The sequence below is a fragment of the Neolamprologus multifasciatus genome, chromosome 4 (assembly GCF_963576455.1).
Source record: "Neolamprologus multifasciatus chromosome 4, fNeoMul1.2, whole genome shotgun sequence".
In the NCBI taxonomy this organism is placed as follows: domain Eukaryota; kingdom Metazoa; phylum Chordata; class Actinopteri; order Cichliformes; family Cichlidae; genus Neolamprologus; species Neolamprologus multifasciatus.
In genome coordinates, this window is record NC_140442.1 from 32,409,458 (window position 1) to 32,428,427 (window position 18,970).

At 45.1% G+C, this 18,970-nt stretch overlaps 1 protein-coding gene and 2 long non-coding RNA genes across 11 annotated transcripts in view; 2 read left to right on the forward strand and 1 right to left on the reverse strand.

Moving 5' to 3' along the window:
* On the reverse strand, window positions 1-3,377 carry LOC146520888 (uncharacterized). Its single transcript, XR_014873561.1, has 3 exons — window positions 3,269-3,377; window positions 1,436-3,186; window positions 1-804 (listed from the first exon to the last, which is right to left on the reverse strand). It is a non-coding gene; the product is annotated as an uncharacterized LOC146520888 (long non-coding RNA).
* Window positions 2,903-18,970, forward strand: part of ap2a1 (adaptor related protein complex 2 subunit alpha 1) — a 27,940-nt gene continuing 11,872 nt past the window's right edge. For 7 of the 9 annotated variants that reach the window (XM_085155600.1, XM_085155601.1, XM_085155603.1 and 4 more), the window contains exons 1-13: window positions 2,903-3,039; window positions 8,508-8,719; window positions 10,382-10,575; window positions 10,674-10,803; window positions 12,543-12,644; window positions 14,534-14,793; window positions 15,361-15,529; window positions 15,636-15,773; window positions 15,902-16,084; window positions 16,544-16,641; window positions 16,721-16,952; window positions 17,046-17,234; window positions 17,316-17,470. In XM_085155600.1, the coding sequence (XP_085011726.1) occupies window positions 2,973-3,039; window positions 8,508-8,719; window positions 10,382-10,575; window positions 10,674-10,803; window positions 12,543-12,644; window positions 14,534-14,793; window positions 15,361-15,529; window positions 15,636-15,773; window positions 15,902-16,084; window positions 16,544-16,641; window positions 16,721-16,952; window positions 17,046-17,234; window positions 17,316-17,470 (2,129 nt within the window). In that variant the 5' untranslated portion in view covers window positions 2,903-2,972. Of the gene's footprint in view, window positions 3,040-8,507; window positions 8,720-10,381; window positions 10,576-10,673; window positions 10,804-12,542; window positions 12,645-14,533; window positions 14,794-15,360; window positions 15,530-15,635; window positions 15,774-15,901; window positions 16,085-16,543; window positions 16,642-16,720; window positions 16,953-17,045; window positions 17,471-18,970 lie in introns of all 9 variants that reach the window. The other 2 variants (XM_085155602.1, XM_085155607.1) reach the window with 1 other exon arrangement.
* On the forward strand, window positions 3,487-7,692 carry LOC146520890 (uncharacterized). Its single transcript, XR_014873560.1, has 2 exons — window positions 3,487-5,937; window positions 6,474-7,692. It is a non-coding gene; the product is annotated as an uncharacterized LOC146520890 (long non-coding RNA).

An 18,970-nucleotide genomic window follows, 5' to 3' on the forward strand; every position in this document is an offset into this window, starting at 1 on the left:
CCATTATCCAATCACGCATCTGCTTACCTGCATCTTTTGCTCGTTTCTCTTCCTCTTCTTTTCTCTTTTTTATAAAGTGAGCACCTGATGGCTTTGAACTTTTCTTGTCCATCTTGGTTTTAATTTTGCACTCCAGTATGAACACCCATTCCCCAACCCGAGAATCACAACATAACCTAACAGACCTACACCTTCGTTCACAGATTCACTTTGTCTAGGGTTTATTTCTGGGATTTCACACATTTCAAATCATGAATACATGATGGGCTTGGACTGACAACATTATGAATCAAATGCTCTATCCCCAGATAGCAAGGAGACATCGTTTCAATGTTTAGTCAATATCAGGTGATTCTATTGAATCAACGTTGAAGTCTGACGTTGACCTAACGTCACTCTTGCACCCTTTAACAGTGAAACAGTGTCAGATATTGAATCACTGTTGAAGTCTGATGTTGATTTTCCATCACTTCGCACCCTTGGTTACTATTGAAACAACAATACAGTTTGTCATGTCCTTAATAATATTCCTATAATATGAAGCATCCGGCATTATGAAATAAAAAAATGACAGACATCTGTATCAATAACAAAGTAATTTATTACAAAAAAAAAGTTTCTTTGTTACATGTATTGGTTACAGGTCACTTATTTTTTTATTTTAAGTTTACTCGGGGATCGAGGTGGATATCGGGCATCCTGCACCACCCATGTGATCTGGAGCGTAGCGGAGACATTTTTGCACAGCTTGGCCGAAGGCAAACTGAGAAACAGTGTTTATCCCCACCTGCTGAGTCAGGCCATCTAGGACACAAACACAAAAAGAAGGAAAAAAGGCCAAATTAGAGCTTAAATATGAATAACCTCTGGTCAGTTGTCTTCAGCAGGGAGAAATTATGGGATTAATAAGAAAGTCGCAAGGCAGAAATCAGCAAACTGCTGATTTCTGAAACACACACAAACAACACACTCAGACAAAACTGGTTCACCCGAAAGACAAAACGCCAAAACACAGACTTAACAATGTGGTGTTTGCTGTACAGCAGCGAGGAATGCCCAGACCTCTACATCGGAGGAGAACCAAACAGCCATTCACAAGGCGCATGGCACAACACAGAAGAGCCACCTCCACAGGACAAGACTCAGCTGTCCATCTGCATCTAAAGGTCCAAAGGTCCACCCTTTTCAGGATGCCAATGTTCACATTTTGGACAGAGAGGACAGATGGTTTGAAAGAGGAGTGAAAGAAGCATCTATGTCCACTGTGAGCGACCATCTTTGAACAGAGGCGGTGGTTTACGACACCAACTGTCTGCCATCTATAATCCAGTTTTGAGTTCCCTCCCCAGACGCCTTAACGCCCACTCACATCCTGGGCCATCTGACCTCAGGAAATCACATGATAAGGTGGGGCCAGGTTTCACAATGAGCTCACCTGAAACTCTGGCTGATTGGGACCCACACCCAGTTTCACACCTTGGCTCAGGCGATTAGAGGATCATCAGGGGGTCCTTTTGTCCCTCTGTGGGGGGAAACTCCCACTAGGTTTATATCTGGGACTCTCCACCATTTACCTTAGAACTGAAGAAGCTTCTCGGATGAGAGGTGAAACGTCTTCAAGCAACTTAAAGAAGTCCAGATGCTTTTCTTTGCAAGCTCCTTAGACTACGATGACCTGGATGACTGAGAACCTTCACAGACACAATAAAGTTTATTTTGACTTCAGCAGCGAGCAGGCGCACCGAGGGCTCTCGCGCTCACTTTTCGCATACAGAATTTCGAAAAAACATCGGTGCAAATTATAAGTCTGTATCATGATGTCTGGTGTTTTCGTGTTTGTTGGTTTGTTTTTATTTTTTTTTATTTTGCGAGTTGGTTCTTAGATGCTGCTCCAGCCAGTCAGAGAATTTATTATTGTTATGTTCTTTCTTAATATACCTGCACACTTTGTACATGTTCATGTAAAGCTGAGAAACACGAGCATTACAGGTAAATGTTGCTACACTGATAAAACAATAAAACAATTGTCGACTGGACACTACAGCTTAGCACTGTTAATACGAAAGCCTACTTTTAGCATACTTCCGTCGGGCCGGCTTCCCTGCCGCTCAGTCGCAGCCTGTTTTCCATACAAATGGCTTCATGGCAGAGTTGCCCTGTGTCGGTACAGCCACATATTGCCGCAAGTTGTCCAATCAGCAATAGGGTCCACTCGAACGACGAAAAGGAGCGTAGGCGTTCACGGGTGCGCTGCGCGGTCACGTTATTCTGCTGTCACGAGCCTGATCCGAGCCGTACAGTGCAGGCTAAAGAATTGGAGCGGACATCAGCTATACAGGACATAATATTTTTAACCAAATTTAGTGCGCGAATAGAGAGCTCAAGGAAGTCCTACCGCTGGTTGGTATTTGAGACGCTCTACTGAGTTATTCCGGTCGACCGGTGATGTGCTCCAGTATTTGAATGATATTGCTAGTCAGCTAGCTAGCTGTTAAGCTAGCTTTACGTTACGTGACTCGAAGTAATTGAACAATATACTCTCGGACAGCATTCTTACTAACACGTCTGAGTGCATTTAGCTTTAAGACATTTATCAGTAGCCGTTTTTATCTTCAGCAATTTTTGTGGTATGAGTTATACATAATTTCTAATCCAAGGTAGATGAGGATTGAATGAAATAACGTTAGCTTGCCATAGCCAAGGAAACAAGCCAGCTAACAAGGATAACGTTAACTTATCCCGCTACTTGTTGATAGACTGCCATCCAGCGGATCTAGTAAATGCTACCTGAGTTACCCACCTAAAAGCATCGACCGAACCTGGTAGGCAGCAGTCAGTCACAAAGTTGCAGACAGGCAAACGGCTACTACTAAACATCAAGTTTGCCATCGTCGACTCCAGTCCGCTGTGAGAGGGTGACCGGCATCAGTGTTTTTCGGAGAAGGCCAGAGTGAAGACAGAAACCTGCAGACATGCCGGCTGTGTCGAAAGGAGATGGAATGCGCGGATTGGCTGTTTTCATTTCGGACATTAGAAACTGTGAGTTACCTTTCTGTATGCTACTTCATCATATGTGTTATTATTTCATGGTGTCGTCAGAGTTGACATGGCTAACGTCGTTGCTGGTGATCGTCTCATACGTCATGCAGCGTTGTCGTGTGGTAACCTCGACGCAGAAAGCTGTATCTAAAAATCAGTTTGGTAACGTTTAGTGGAACAATCAATGATTTCTTACGTGTTGACAGTAACGTGACGGTGGTGGAGTCACCTGCAGGAACAGAATAAACGATGTTAGGCTTGGAGCAGCGGCTCCGATCAAACGTTCCTGTTGTATAGTTGTACATGTTGGAGAGCTCGGGGACGAAAGTTCATTGAGATTTAGTGTCGTGGCAGGACGCTCCACATGCAGGGAAGGAAGAAGCTCAAACGGAAACCAGTGGTTGGTATTTCAAACAACAACAAAAGTAGCAAAGTATAAAAAATAATAATAAATAACACTGTTATGTGTAACAAAATGCTACATATATCCAGCAATTGACTGCAAAGTTTTATATAAATGTCTTTTTTTGTCAGTTTTCTAGTAATATTTATTCCAGTGATGACGAGAATACCACTTCTCACTGTTACTGAGTAGTAACAAGAATCTAGGAAGTAGTTTCCATCTACTGTTTCCTTTTTGCTGTGATTACACATTTCAGTGCTTGATGTGCTCGTCACTGCAAACCTGACAGTTATTCCAGGCTTACATTGACAGGCAGTAATGGCTACTTCATGGTCGAATGTTTGATACCTCCAGCTGCCCTTTGGGCACATTTAAAGAGAAATTCAGCAGAAAATAAAAATGTGGACCAACAACTAGTGTAAATGTTCAAAGTGACGAATATTGCAAACATTTGCAGAGTCGATGACTTGTTTTCAAACGTGCTGTATCAGGCAGGCAGACCTCTCCCAGCACATGTGATTTGTAGCCTTGGGAAATACACTTGATTACATGTTATCAAATACTCATTTGAAATAAATAGTAATAACGTGACAGCTGTATTGGAATGTTATTGACAAAAACCTGTGAGAATGAATTTCAGTCTTGTTATGTCAGCAACAAACTTATGTAAATCAGAGAGTGCAACTGGTTGTTTTTTGTCTTTATATTTCATTTTGAGGTATTGATGAGGCGTATCTGTGCTAATGGAAGCCTGTTAGAAACTGTTGTCTGCTGCCTGGCCAGTTGGGGAGTGTACCACTTCTTGGACAGATGGTAGTTAGAAAGCTTTAACTCATCAGCCATGCTGGTTGGTAGCCGTCTATCACTGTTTGAGCAGGAAGGCGGCTGCAGGATGACCCATGATTAAATCCCATTCATTTATCCTCATCATCATTGCTTTTCATGGTAAAAATGTTTTTTACTGACAAGCTCTTTGCCTTCTGCTGTTCCAGTGTTGCTTAACATTATACCTGTTTAAGCAGAAAGTAGATCTGTCTGTAACTTCTTCAGACTAAACACAGATTAGGTCAGTGATTGGCAAATGCAGGCGCATGGTCAGGCAGTGGTTTAGGGAGAGCTTGTTTTGGCAGAACATGCGTTTTCAGTATCGTTTGATCATGTTCGGTTAATTATGGCCAGCCAAAATCACAATCAAGATGCTGTTGTGTCTGTTCTGTTTGATAGGGCCTAAGCACTTATAGTTCAATTCAATTTTCTGAACATGGCACCAATTGAAAACAATAGTTGCTTCATATTGTAAAATAAAAGTAGCATGGAGATTTTGCCATGAAACAGGAAGTTGTTGTTGTGAAATCTGGTCGTGTGATGTCCCAAGATGGGCCGTAGCCTGAACCCAGCTGAAGTCAGATATTTGGCAACATTGTGAGGCTTTGTGTTTGAGGAAACTCCTCGTAGGGATCTTACTGAATCAATTTTAAAGTGGGATGTTGTTTTCTGCAGGAACATCCCAAAGCCTTCCAGTTCATCTATGTAAGCTCACAGCAGAGCGAGACTAAATATTGATACAGAAATGTGTCATCTTCCTTTTGCGATACTTTATCAACACACCATTGTCAAATATCAGCGGTGACCGAGCCTGAATGTTCATCCAGTATGCAGGCTCTCTAACTGACCTCACTCCTTCCAGCCTGTTTGACTTCATGGGGACACTCGTCCAAACAAGAGTTTATTCATCTGCTGGGCTGCAGAACATTGAATAAATGATGGATAGTGAGAGCAAGTCAGAGTATTATTCTGTTAAACCGACACTAACAAACAGCCTCCAGTATTTATTTCAGTTTTTTAATGCATTTATTTAATAACATGCTAGCAGGTGCACAGCGGTGCTGTTGGTAACACTGAGAGTCCTCGGCTCCAGTCCAGTCTGCGCTCTTTCAGTTGGGACTTTATTTGTTCACTTCAGTTTTAGTTTTACAGATCGGCAGCCTGGCCCAGGGTATGCCCTGCTTCTCACTCCATGACAGCTGGGACAGGTTCCTGATGGAAACACAGCAGAACAGCAACAACGGGAGTAACCACACAGTTCATTTAACAGTGTGTTGAATGCAGTAAAGTCATTGCTGCTTTCTGTCTTGCAGTTAGAGCTGAGCGATAAAACAATAGAAATCCTGCAGAAACATAGTTGCTTCATTATTGCTCCACAGTGGCTTCATAGCTGTAAAAACATGGTCATTATAAAGTCGGTCGAGCTCATTCCATCCGTGTTTTGATAGAAAACATGAAAGGTCAACAACAGTTGCACAGGTCGCAGGTCTGATTCATACAGACGACTAACTGCCAGCTCCATGTAGGCCGCAGTGCCCGTCCTGGACCCTCTGTTCCCCTTGGACAATAAGTCAGTTTTACTTCTGTTCTGCTTTGTTTACACTGTAAACTTTGTTGAATTTATGGTGAAGACGTACACAAAGGCTTTCACACTCTCCATTTTTGGGTTTGTTTCCCAACAATTGAAAATAGTTTTTTTTTTTTTTTTTTTTTTTTTTTAACTCAATTTTTATTATAATTTACAACATTGTCAATGTTCACAAGTAGGACAGTTACAGGAACCGCAATACAGAAATGTAGATTAAAATAAGAACTGCAATTAGGAAGCACAAAACAAAACTTGGAAAGCAAAACAAAACCCAAGCAAGCAAACAAACAAACAGACAAAAACAAGAAGAAAACAAAGCAAAAACTTTATGTAATAGTAAATAACATGTGACAAATCTAGCCATTAATGAACAAAACGAAACAGACCTATGCTAAATTATTGAAACAGTAAAGCATGTATGGGTCGCCAACGCTCAGTAAACAATTCTCTCTGAATCCGCAGAGCATATGTTATTTCCTCCATCTGGTAAATTTCTCTTACTTTATCAATCCACATATTATATGAAGGTGGGTCAAGATTCAGCCATTTAATAGTGATACACTTTAGTGCTGCTGTAAGCAAGATTCTTAAAAGATACTTTTTATTGTTTGAAAATAGTTTGTTTTTATACCAAAAACAGAGATGGAGGCGCTCAGCTGTGAAAGGCTGGATGTTGTGGACACCCACCTTTGAGGGGACATGTTAGTGTCACAGTCAGGAGTCAAGTGTTTTTTCAAATCGTGTGAGCATAATAAGATGAGAAAAGTGTTTCCTAGGGTTTCTTTTTCATACCGTAGGTACATCTGCTAGGAGGTGGAGGGCCTTTGGTTTGTTTTTCCCCCTTTAGGCTGCAGTGGCTTGAACACAGACCACATAAGATGTGTGGAAGTTGGGCAATAGTAAAGTAGGAGCCATCAGACAACCAGACAGCCTTTATAGAGGATTACATCGTTCCCATGTTGTGGGGATAACCTAGACTTGGTCACAAACATCGACAGTTCTTGCAAGGCTTCATAAATCCACATCCACCCTCACCAAATCAGGTGGACCCTACACTAATGCATGACGAACCACCTGTTGGAATTCCTTATATGAGGAATTTCTTAATCAGACGGTGTGTATAGTCCCAGCAGGGGACTCGTGGCAGCTGATGGCAGCTACAGAGATACGATCTAAGAAACAGAAGCACACAACTCACCTCCGTCTTACCATTAATGTCAGAAATACAAGTCTGGGGCTCTAGACTAACTCTTTGCCACGGTTGCACTGGTGCACCTAACTTTCTCTCTTAGGCACATCAGCACAAAAGTTAGGTGCACCCAAATTTTTCTTCTGCATTGCTTAACACCGCAGTAAGTAATATTAAAACTTAGTAGCTGCCACCATTGTTGGAAACTGGAATTGGCTGCACCGCGCTGCGAGTCCTGGGATAGGTGACGAGCCAGGTGACGAAGGCTGTCCCAATTCGAAGGCTTAGTTTTAATATTACTCTTTCTGGGTCACAAAATAAACTTTAAAGATATTTTCAGGTGAGAATGTAGCTGTGTAAACTTCAAAGATCTGCTCGGTTTATCAAGCTTTTTCTTTTGGCTCTCAGAGGAGGCGGACGCACTTTTCTCCTCTCCCTTATCTTCCCTGCTTAGTTCTTGTGTCCTTGTCTTGTCTCGTGTTTTTTGTATTACTTTCCCTGGAACAGTCTCTCACAGCCTGTTCTCTAAAACAGCGGTCTCCAACCTTTTTTGCCCCACGGACCGGTTTATGCCCGACAATATTTTCACGGACCGGCCTTTAAGGTGTCGCGGATAAATACAACAAAATAAAACTAGTACCGGTACCGGTCCGAGGCCCGGGGGTTGGGGACCGCTGCTATAAAACCTAAAAGATAATTATGGATTTGATCAACTGGTCTCTGAATGCTATTGACACCCTTTTCTCAACGAGAAGTCTGAGCTCGGGAGAGCCCGAGTGCCCTGGAGGGACTTTCCCTGCCGGGTACACGATGGACGGGTGGCAGAAATGGAGGATCGTGTGCCTGGGACCTCCAACGCTTACCTCCCCTCTGATGTGGACATCGGGTCAGTTGGAGGCGCAGTCGAAAGATTGCAGCGGCCCCAGATCAGATGTGCACACTGGAACTCTTCCCCATGTTGTTGTCTGTGTTTATTGTGCTATGGTTCCTTCTGTGTTACACATTTCCATGTTTTTTCCTCGCTACCTAGCCTGACCAGTGTCCCCAATGTGATGTTTGTGTATGTACGGTCGGCAAAGTCTGTCATCTCGGTTGTGGGCAAAAGACCTGCAACTGACAAATAAAGGCCATCTCATCATCTCATCTCTCATCATCATATCAAGACGTCGCATATTTGCAAAAGTACTCGAAGTTTTTGGAGACGTCTGTTACCCACCAGCTCAACGTTTTGTGAGATCTCGCAAAAGTTCATCTTAATTTTTCTCTCCCATGTCCCTCGCAGGGCTCCGTAGTTCTCCAAACATTTTGTCAAATAGTTTCAGTCAAAGAAAAATGAAAATGGTCTCACGATTAGCTGCTGTTGGTTTCTGCGATCTTAAAGTTGCCTTCAGTAGCTCTAGTAGATCTGTCCACATCTGAATGCTGATGCTACACACGTGTCTTTGTCTTTTTAACCTCATCAGGTAAGAGCAAGGAGGCTGAGATCAAACGGATTAATAAAGAGCTGGCCAACATCCGCTCCAAGTTCAAAGGGGACAAGGCTTTGGATGGCTACAGCAAGAAGAAGTATGTCTGCAAGCTGCTCTTCATCTTTCTGCTGGGCCATGACATCGACTTTGGACACATGGAGGCCGTCAACCTGCTGAGCTCCAACAAGTACACAGAGAAACAGATTGTAAGTCTTGTTCTTTAAATGCATGTCAGTGTGTGAGACGCATGCAAGTGTTGCACTACTAGCATTTGTATAAGTGTGTGTGTGTGTGTGTGTGTGTGGTATAAAAGCCCTCTGAGTGCTACGTAGCCGTATAAAAGTGCTGTATGAACACGGGCTGCACTAAACACTGACCGAGCGTTCACAGCTGGCCCACTTCTGCTTCAGTACAGGAGGGATTCAAACAGCTGATCCCTGACCTCTCCAGATATAAGACGTGAGAGTGTTGACAGCATCATCTCCCTGTGTTGTTGAATAAAAACAGAATTAGATTATTTGTGACGTAGCTAACGTGGTAGTCTTTAGTTCACGTCACTACCAGCTGTGATTCGTCGCTCCACACCGCCACACGTGTGTTTTATTTATACTTACATTTTAGGAAAAACATGAAGCCCTGTGTGGATTCATGTATTCTTTGAAATGCTGTTTAAACTGAAGTAAATGTTTGCAGAACAAATCCTTCTGCTGCTGAGACCTTTTCATTTCCTGACTGTGGGGCGTGGAGAGTTTCCTCAGGAACAGGAAATGTTTAGTTAGCAGAATGAGGATGATTCAGGGTCCATGTGGTTTGACTGACTCAACATGACCGCTAATAAGCTCCAGATCTTCACCCTGAAAATGGGGGACTATGTTTAAAAAATGGCTGCCGGTCCTCAGGCGTGAGTGCAATATTTGGGTTGAAACTCGTGGATGTTAACAGTGAAAGTCCTCCTGTTTTGTAAAATCCACTGTGGTGGTGTACAGTGGGGAAAGTCTAAAACTGCTCAGTGCTGCTGACTGTGAAGCCCTCTCTTTGAATGTTATCTAGTTTGAGATTTCTATGGCAGTGTCTTGTGTCGAGCTGGGAACAAGTGTGTAAAGCTGTAGCATTTCCTGTGGTTTGTTTCACAGTGTTGTAGCGCACACTCGGATCACGTTCACACAGTAAACAAACGGCTCTGCAGTTCTTTGTCGTACTGAGACCAGCTTCAAAGGCTCTCGGTGCAGGTGTTAAACTGCAGGTGTGGGAGCACACGTAGCACACGTGCAGTGGCTGCTGCTGCTGAGTGGAATCAGCTCTGAATTTTGGGATGAACCATTTCTTTATGTAGTTCTAAGATCTGATCAATGAAGCCTTAATCCAGGTGTTTCTATTAAAAGAGAGACCTGTGTAGACTCAGCAGATACTGAGTGTATAACAGGCGTCAGCTGGTCATGTGTCACAGCTCCTTAGTTTCACATGACACCTGATGCTCTCGCTGTGTCCCAAAGCATCGACCGCGTCCTCCTGAGGCCGCATTTGTAGGCCGATTACATCACAGCCAGGCGATGAAGGCTGTCCCAGTTCGTCGACTCCTTCAAATGCGGCCGACAAATCCGTCCTTCATTTCCCCAAATTTGAAGGATGGGTCGGGTGTGTCCTTCATGCGCGGCCCAGCCAAACTCCAGTTTCCAACAATGGCGGCAGCTAGTTAGTTTTAATATTACTCTTATTATTCTTTCTGGGTCACAAAATAAACGTTTAACATATTTTCAGGCGAGAATGTAGCTGGTGTAAACTGCTCCATAAAGTCGTGACAGAGCCCACGCTGTGGGACGCTGAGTGTAAATGCCACTCATTGTTACTCTCGATATCGATGTGTCCAGGGCTACCTGTTCATCTCAGTGCTGGTGAATAGCAACAGCGAGCTAATCCGTCTGATCAACAATGCCATCAAGAACGACCTGTCCAGCCGCAACCCCACCTTCATGTGCCTGGCGCTTCACTGTATTGCGAACGTGGGAAGCCGTGAGATGGCCGAAGCCTTTGCTAGTGAGATCCCTCGGATACTGGTCGCAGGGTAAGTGTTTCTGATGCTCCACTGTTGCCGGGTGGTTTTTGTACTTATTTTAGATTAACTCCTGTTAACTGTGATACTGTGAATGTGATGCATCGCAGTGACACGATGGACAGTGTGAAACAGTCAGCGGCCCTTTGTCTGCTGCGGCTCTATAAGACTTCTCCCGACTTGGTGCTGATGGGTGAATGGACGTCCCGTGTAGTGCACTTACTCAACGACCAACACATGGTAAGAGCACAGGACCCTTCATGCTGTGGAGGACTTCCTGTTGACTTCTCATCAGAGCATTAGAACTCAGTAAATACTCTAAGAAGGAAAATATCCTTTTTATGTAAATCCCAACCTTTCAGCCCAGCTGAGCACCTGTGGACGTGTCATTGGTTCATGTCATTTTATTTACATTGTGCCAAATCACAAAAACAGCACTTTATATTGTAAGTCCCTACAGTGATGTAGAGAAACCCCTCCAACAATCAGACATCCCTCTTTGAATAGGAGGAAAGGTCCGGTATAACCAGGCTCAGCGAGGGGCGGGGCCATCTGCTGTGACCGGTGGTTACATGAGGAGGCCTCAGACACGCTGTGGAAGAGAGCCAGAGATGAATACGAACTAACCGATAAATTACAGCCCAGCTCCGAGCATGGATTGGTTCCCAGAGCTTAAAGGCTTTCAAACATGTTTAGCGCCCTCTTGTGCCAGTACTGAGCGTGACATCGGGTTGGCTGGTAATATAGACTCAGATTTGTTTATGTTAGCTAACTAGTGACAGAACCATAACTCAGTGGGATATAAGGAGACTAAAATCAGTGTAAGCGATCACTTTTATAGTAACCCAAGCACACCCAAACAGCTGCTGGTGTTTGGGGAGGTCTTACTCCATCACACACACAAACCTACTTCCCTGCAGACGTGCTGATGGCGTTCGCTAAGAATTGTAGTTCTGTTTGTGATGTTCTTGGAAAAACAAAGATGGAGCTGATGGCAGCAGCCGATTGTGCCGCTCCGTACATCTGGCCACACCAGGAAAAATCTGTTCCTGACTCCATCCTGTCACCTGACCAGGCTCTCCTCCACACTCTTCTCATTCATAGAGAGCTTCACTAAAACGATCATCACAGCTGTTTCAGTGCTGCTAGCCAAACAACACAAAAAGGCTCCTAAAGGAACCGAGTGGACGGTACATCCTTTCTAACATAAAGCTGATTGTTTCATCCAGGAGCAGCACAAAACTGATCCTCTCAGACTGGTTTTTACTCTCAGTCTGAGTTCTGGTCCTGTCACTGTTAAATCCAGCTTCACAGACAGAGTGACATCTGTGAGAGCAGGGCTCCACGTGAAGTCTGTCCTCTTTGATAAAGCTTACAGCTCCAGCTGGATCCGCTGACCCCGAGTCCACCCTTAGCAGGTGATGGGAGCCTTTCCATGCTGCACAGCATTTCGTCGTCACTCCGTCGTCACACACACTCATTGTTAAACTCCCCTGTAGTTTTCCTTCTGGCCAGTTTATCCCCCTCACCCCCGACCGACAGGGTGGATGTCTGTCCCTGACGGAGCCTGGCTCTGCCGGAGGGTTCTGTCTGTTAAAAGGGAGTTTGTCCTTCCCACTGTCGCCAAGTGCTTTTTCACAGGGCGACTGTTGGGTTTCCTTCTGATATTGTAGCTTTTTTATCTTCTTGAGGCAGCTGTTGTTGAGACTTGCTACAATATAAATTGAACTGAGTTAGTGACTCAGCATAAGTCTGTATAGGCGCCAGAGCAGCGGTGGTATTTGTTTTTACCTGAACGTTTTAACTGTAAAATAATGAGAACAATGTGTGAATTAACTCTGTGACACTTCAGAGTGTTTTCACATGATTAAATGTTCTGCATTTGCCTGTTTTCCACTGAAACATGTTTTGATGTACCAGTTGTCTCCGCTGTGATGAATCAGTACAGTTACTCATTTTCTTGTTGTGGGTGGGGTTAGGGTGTAGTGACAGCAGCCATCTCCCTCATCACCTGCCTGAGCCAGAAGAATCCAGACGAGTTTAAGACGTGCGTTTCCCTCGCCGTCTCCCGCCTCAGCAGGGTGAGTGTCAGAAACAACTGTATGTAAAATGTTCATGTTTGTCACTGTTGATGCTGCTCAGGATTCCCAGATGTACCGAGTCAGTCGCGTGTTGAAGCTGAACCTGCAGGGTTGGACCCGCTGACTGGCCGTTATATTTAAGCTGCTTCTTCTTTCTACTCGCAAAGAAACAAGGGAGCCTCCCAGATAAACACACAGACAGACGGGCCGATCCATCTATGGCCTCCTGCACAGTAAATCCACATGGATATCTGGGATATTTAATACTGATGAACACCGGCCACAGCGTTTGGTGAATAAGAGGGGTGAAAAACACACACTGGTGTTTTATTCCTTTGTTATTCAAATATGCCGTGTACACTTCTCCACCAGCAGCAGCAGAAAGGCACCCTCCATCTGCAGAGCTGAGTGAAGCAGCAGCTTCTCGATGGTGTTGCACAGCAGATCAAAATCATTCATAAATCCCTCAGTTAGGAGAAGAGCCCAACTCGTGGTTAGTTTGTCACGAGTTAACACAGAGAGGCAGACAACCACTCACACCGCACATTCGCACCAATTTACAATCACCACTTAACCCAGAGCTTCCCAAAGTGTGGGGCACGGCCCCTGGGGGGCCCAGAGCCATTGCAGGGGGGGGGGGTGCGGTATGAAAAGGGAAAAAACAAAATGCTTGGACACTGCTAGCACGGGGCGCCCACACAAACGCAAAGCAGGAGATGAAGCATCGCTGAATGTGTTTCCAAACCAACTTCATTCTGAGCCAAAGACGAGAAAATATGATGAAGCAAATCTTCCCTTTGGCTTCACCTGCACAAGTGCAGAGGTAGGTCTCCCTGCAGAATTGGTTTCCCCTGAGTCGGGAGCAGCGCTGGGCTGTTTAAATCACGGACAAACAGGATCCCACATTCTTGATTTGTAGTTCAAACACTTGTTGTAATGACTAACTACTCCTGACATGTTGGAGATGTTTGCTCTTTATACAGTAAAGTTACAGGATACAAATAACATCAGGCTGCTCCTGCAGCGATTTGTTCCCTCGGTTCAAATCAGAGACAAACAGGATCCCACAGCTGTTTATGTTTTTAAACCCATTTTGCACAGAGAGGCATTTTTTGATGTGATAGCAATGTTGAACATTATTACACAGGAAAAAAACAACTACATGTAAAATAATCACAGCGTGACGCCTCTGCCTTTGTAATGGAGGGACAGTAACTGTGTGTGAAACCTGCAGACAGTCAGATTAACAGTATTTTGTCTCTTTCTGCCATTCTGCGATTCCTCTCATGTAAACAATAACGTGGTCACAGCGTGACATGAAAAAAGGCACATACCTTTGATGTTGCGTGATGAACTCTGTATTCCTCGTCCACACGTAAACGCAAAAAAGGAGTTTTAAAAAAATCTTTGTTTTCGGTGATTGGAAATGCCGTTTACGTGGACGAAACAGCTGCGTGTTCAGAAATACCCATGTAGGTGAGGACGCAGCGTAAAAGAGTTAGTTTATTTTATTACTACCTGTCATTTATTGCAGATTACTTTTATTTGCTTAATTGTTTACTAAATGTTTGAGGTGTGAAATGAACAGCAACGGAGCAAAATATGGGTATGTGTGGTTGGAGGATGCGTTTGTGCGGGGAGGGGGGGGGGGGATTTTTCTTGTAAAACAAAGGGGGGCCTAGCAAAAAAAGTTTGGGAACCACTGACCTAACCACACATGTGTGTGGACTGTGGGGGAGCCACACTCCACACAGAAAGGCCAGCCAGTGGGTTCGACCGGGAAGGTTCTGACCCCAGCACAAGGTTTTACTGCACGGTTGAGAGCAGGCTTCCACACAGATGCTCTGCAGACAGTTTCATCTCAATGATAAATACTGTTTGTTCTCCAGATCGTTTCGTCAGCCTCCACCGATCTGCAGGACTACACCTACTATTTTGTGCCAGCACCCTGGCTTTCCTGCAAGCTGTTGCGCTTGCTGCAGTGTTACCCTCCACCAGAAGATGGTGCTGTCAAGGGCCGTCTGGTAGAGTGTCTGGAGACCATTCTTAATAAGGCCCAGGAGCCACCAAAGTCAAAGAAGGTGCAGCACTCAAATGCTAAAAATGCCATCCTGTTTGAGGCTATTTCACTTATCATCCACTATGACAGGTGAGTATTGTCTGTAGCATCCTCACTGACTTATTATTGAAATGAACTGTTATCACTCCAGTTTGAAGAATGCACGCTAACCCGCGCCACACATTTACTCTAAGTGCAGTCGGCTGCCAGCCTGTGCTGCTCATGCTGTAATGACACTGTAAATAAGTGTGGAATTACTGATGTGTGTGCATGCAGTCTACCTGTGTATGTTTGTAACACATTCTGGTGTAAGTGGCTGGAGTTCTGACAGGTGAGCCAGCAAAGCTCGTCATCGATAACAGTTTCCTGTGGCACCATCAGTGTTGCTTGTTAAACACCCAGCAGAGAAGATGAGCTGTAACACTAATGTAACTCTAATGTAACACTAATGTGACTCTAATGTAACACTAATGTAACTCTAATGTGTTACATACTAAGGTACCATAGCACCGCTGGGCTATGGTACCTTAGAAGCAGCAGCGTGGTGGTCGAGTCGTCACCTTAAAACTAAACGGACACAAACCATGACTCTGTGCTAACTGGCTGCTCATAACTGAACCAGGCTGTCAGTGAAGAGTTTTTCTGTCTCCTACTCAGTGAGCCAAACCTGCTGGTACGAGCCTGCAACCAGCTGGGTCAGTTCTTGCAGCACAGAGAGACTAACCTGCGCTACCTGGCTTTGGAGAGCATGTGTACTCTGGCCAGCTCTGAGTTTTCCCACGAAGCGGTGAAGACACACATCGAGACCGTTATCAATGCCCTGAAGGTGACGCCTCACATTTAAGAATGAATTACCTTCACAAAGACACACCATCACTGGTGTAGCGGACAGTTGGTGCTCAGTGTTCCTCTTATTGTTTGTGCTTCTGCAGACTGAGAGGGACGTGAGTGTGCGACAGCGAGCGGCCGATCTGTTGTATGCCATGTGTGATCGCAGCAACGCCAAACAGATCGTAGCGGAGATGCTCAGCTACTTGGAAACGGCAGATTACTCCATCAGAGAGGAAATGGTAGGTGTGAGTCACTGTGCAAGCTAATGCTGGGGTAACACTTAGCACCATTAAAGAAACCACGTGAGTCCTGATCCACTCTGTCAGCTTTGAACAGATGAACCAGTTTTGACTGTCGTTTCACTCAGGTGCTGAAAGTGGCCATACTGGCAGAGAAATATGCCGTGGACTACTCCTGGTACGTAGACACCATCCTCAACCTCATTCGCATTGCTGGGGACTACGTCAGCGAGGAGGTGTGGTATCGCGTCATTCAGATTGTCATCAACCGAGACGATGTGCAAGGCTACGCCGCCAAAACGGTCTTTGAGGTACTGCTTCATGAACTCTCGAATGTTGTGGAGGTGAATAGAGAGAGCTTGTAGTTGTAAGATGGTTAGAAGTGTGTTTTATTGGGACGGGGCTTCTGCAGCCCGATGTTTCGCTAAGAAGAGTTTTTCCTTCTTTACATTCAAACATTGTTTTTGGACATTAGTCTCACTCTGGTTTGGCTCTTGATTCTTTCATATATAAATAATATAGCTGCTCAGGAGCACACACACCGTGGTTTGAGTGTGTTTACCTTTGGTTAATTGATTCATATTTGTGATAGTAGTGTTTTCATCTTGTCTGCAACAGCAGTGGTTGTCCCCAAGCGTCTGAATGTCAACAGTAAGAACTGAAGGAGATGTGAGCAAAAGCAAACGTGGCCTAAAGTAGAAAAATACTTGAAGGTTGTTTCAGTGATCCGTTTCAGGAAAACCACTAAACGCAGTCCTTGTGTGTTCCAGGCGTTGCAAGCCCCTGCCTGTCACGAGAACATGGTGAAAGTAGGAGGCTACATTCTTGGAGAGTTTGGGAACCTGATTGCTGGTGACCCACGCTCCAGGTAAGGTGGTTTCAATCTGATAAGGTAACAAGTGGACAGTCGAAATGCTGGGTAATAAGCCCGTCTCCCTGTCATCTAGCCCCCTGGTCCAGTTCAACCTTCTTCATTCCAAGTTCCACCTGTGCTCGGTGCCCACTCGTGCACTGCTGCTGTCGGCCTACATCAAGTTTATCAACCTGTTCCCAGAGACCAAGGCCACCATCCAAGAGGTGCTGCGCTGTGACAGCCAGATCCGCAACTCTGATGTGGAACTGCAGCAGCGTGCTGTCGAGTATCTCAAGCTTTCTTCGATCGCGAGCACCGATGTCTTGGTTCGTTCTCACCGATGATGAAACGACATTATGTTAATGGTCAGGGCTGTTTGGCTACGGTAACCCACCACATGTGTTTCCCCTTTCCTTCAGGCCACCGTCTTAGAGGAGATGCCTCCCTTTCCAGAGAGGGAGTCTTCCATCCTGGCTAAGCTGAAGAAGAAGAAGGGCCCAGGAGCCGTCTCTGTGACCGAGCTGGACGATAGCAAACGGGAGGCGGGGGAGTTGAATGGAGGGGCCGACCGGGGCCCAGACACAGCAGCCATGGCTGCATCTAATGCTGTAAGCACGCTTTCTCTACTCTTTGCAAAACTCTCAGCTTTTCTTATGTTTCCCATTGAATACAATCTTCCTGGTTTCCAGTCCACCCCATCACCATCAGCAGACCTGCTGGGAATTCGCTCCGCTGCTCCTGTCGGTGCCGCTCAGACCAATGCTGGCAGCCTACTCGTGGACGTGTTCTCTGATTCAGGGCCTGCTGCACCTTCTGCTGCTGTGAATGACGACGGCTTCCTGAGGTGAAAGTTCATGTCTTGATGAACTCTTGAGCTTTTAGTCAAGTCCAGTATGGGTGGCTGTACAGAAGCTGTGAGCCTGCAGAGCTGAAAGTAAAACCAGCTGCTCAAAGTCAGTGAACTAAGAATAATCATCAGCTGTGGTCGTTAGGACTAACATTACAAACACTCGATGATTGTGGGACTTCACAGTAACAGCTCACAGTAACATCTGTTTTCATACAGTTTCATGTGTGTAGTGGTGAACCAGTCATAAGATGGAAACAGCTTAGACCGATCAGACAAAGATGCACGTTTGCATCGTCGTGCAGGGCCGAGGATCAGCGTGGAACAAAGTTAGCTTCAGCTGGAAAGCAGGTTTGTTCTGTGCATCACATGGATGCACCTGGAGGTTAAAGTGAGAGCTGACTAATGTGCAGCAGAGCTAAAAGGAACAACGCTGTCGGACTGACTCATACTGGACTGTCTCAAACATCACTGGCAAACTTAGCCGCGTGCTGTTTCTTTACTGTGTGGTGAATGTCAGATGTTTGTGCTGTGTTTGTGCTTTTCAACTACTATGCAGGTCGTTACAGTCTGTTCACGTTGTCACCGGTCACTCTGTCTTACTTTGCTCTATCTGTGTCTTATATGGACCTGCCAACCTGAAGACGTAGTTGGATGTTGTATCTGATGCTGCGGTCCAACGTCTCTTTGTTGATGACGGATTTTTCTTTGAGAGCCTGTTGATGTTAGCGATTGGTGTAGCAGGAGATAAAAGCACAGGCACTTTCCTCAAAGAGTGCAGAGTAAATATGTACTGTTCCAGGTTTGGCTCTCAAAGAAAAGTTCTTTATGTGACTCGTCAGGCCATAACATGTATTGTGCTGTGAAATACTGTGATTACTTGTGTTCCTAACTGTTAAAAGCACCGCAGTGTCAGCAGGTATGTTGGTATCACAAGGCTGAACTGTAGCGTGTGACTTAGGCATTGGGTTTTTATTTTGAATGTATAGCAAGCAAACTGTAGGAGATAAAAGAAAGTCAAACGCTTAACAGATGCAAAGAAAGAAAGATGCATCTGGACCTTGAGCTGGTCCACGTTGGCGAAGTCAGAAACTGTTTCAGTGAAAGGGTGGCTGGACCTTTAGGGTTCACAGAGACGTCACCCACTCAATTATTAGCAGTGTTTACTCAGCCACCTACAACGTTTCCAAGCACCATCCCAGCTGGTGAGGAACACACCCCATTACATCAAAAACTCTGACTTCACCAAAAAGCTCCACAAACTGGGGCTCCGTCAAATCAAAGAAGACGGACAAGAGACGAGGTCGGACATTAACGAGGGAGAAACGGAACGGCGTTGTCATGTAGGTTTAGCAGAGGAAGTTGGGAGGCATCCCGGTTCAAACTCAGCCACACCCTCAGACAACAAACACACCTCCCAAACTCGCTACGCAACATGGCGTACGCAGTGCAGCGCACGAGTGCCACAAACGCATGGCACGACACAGAAGAGCCACC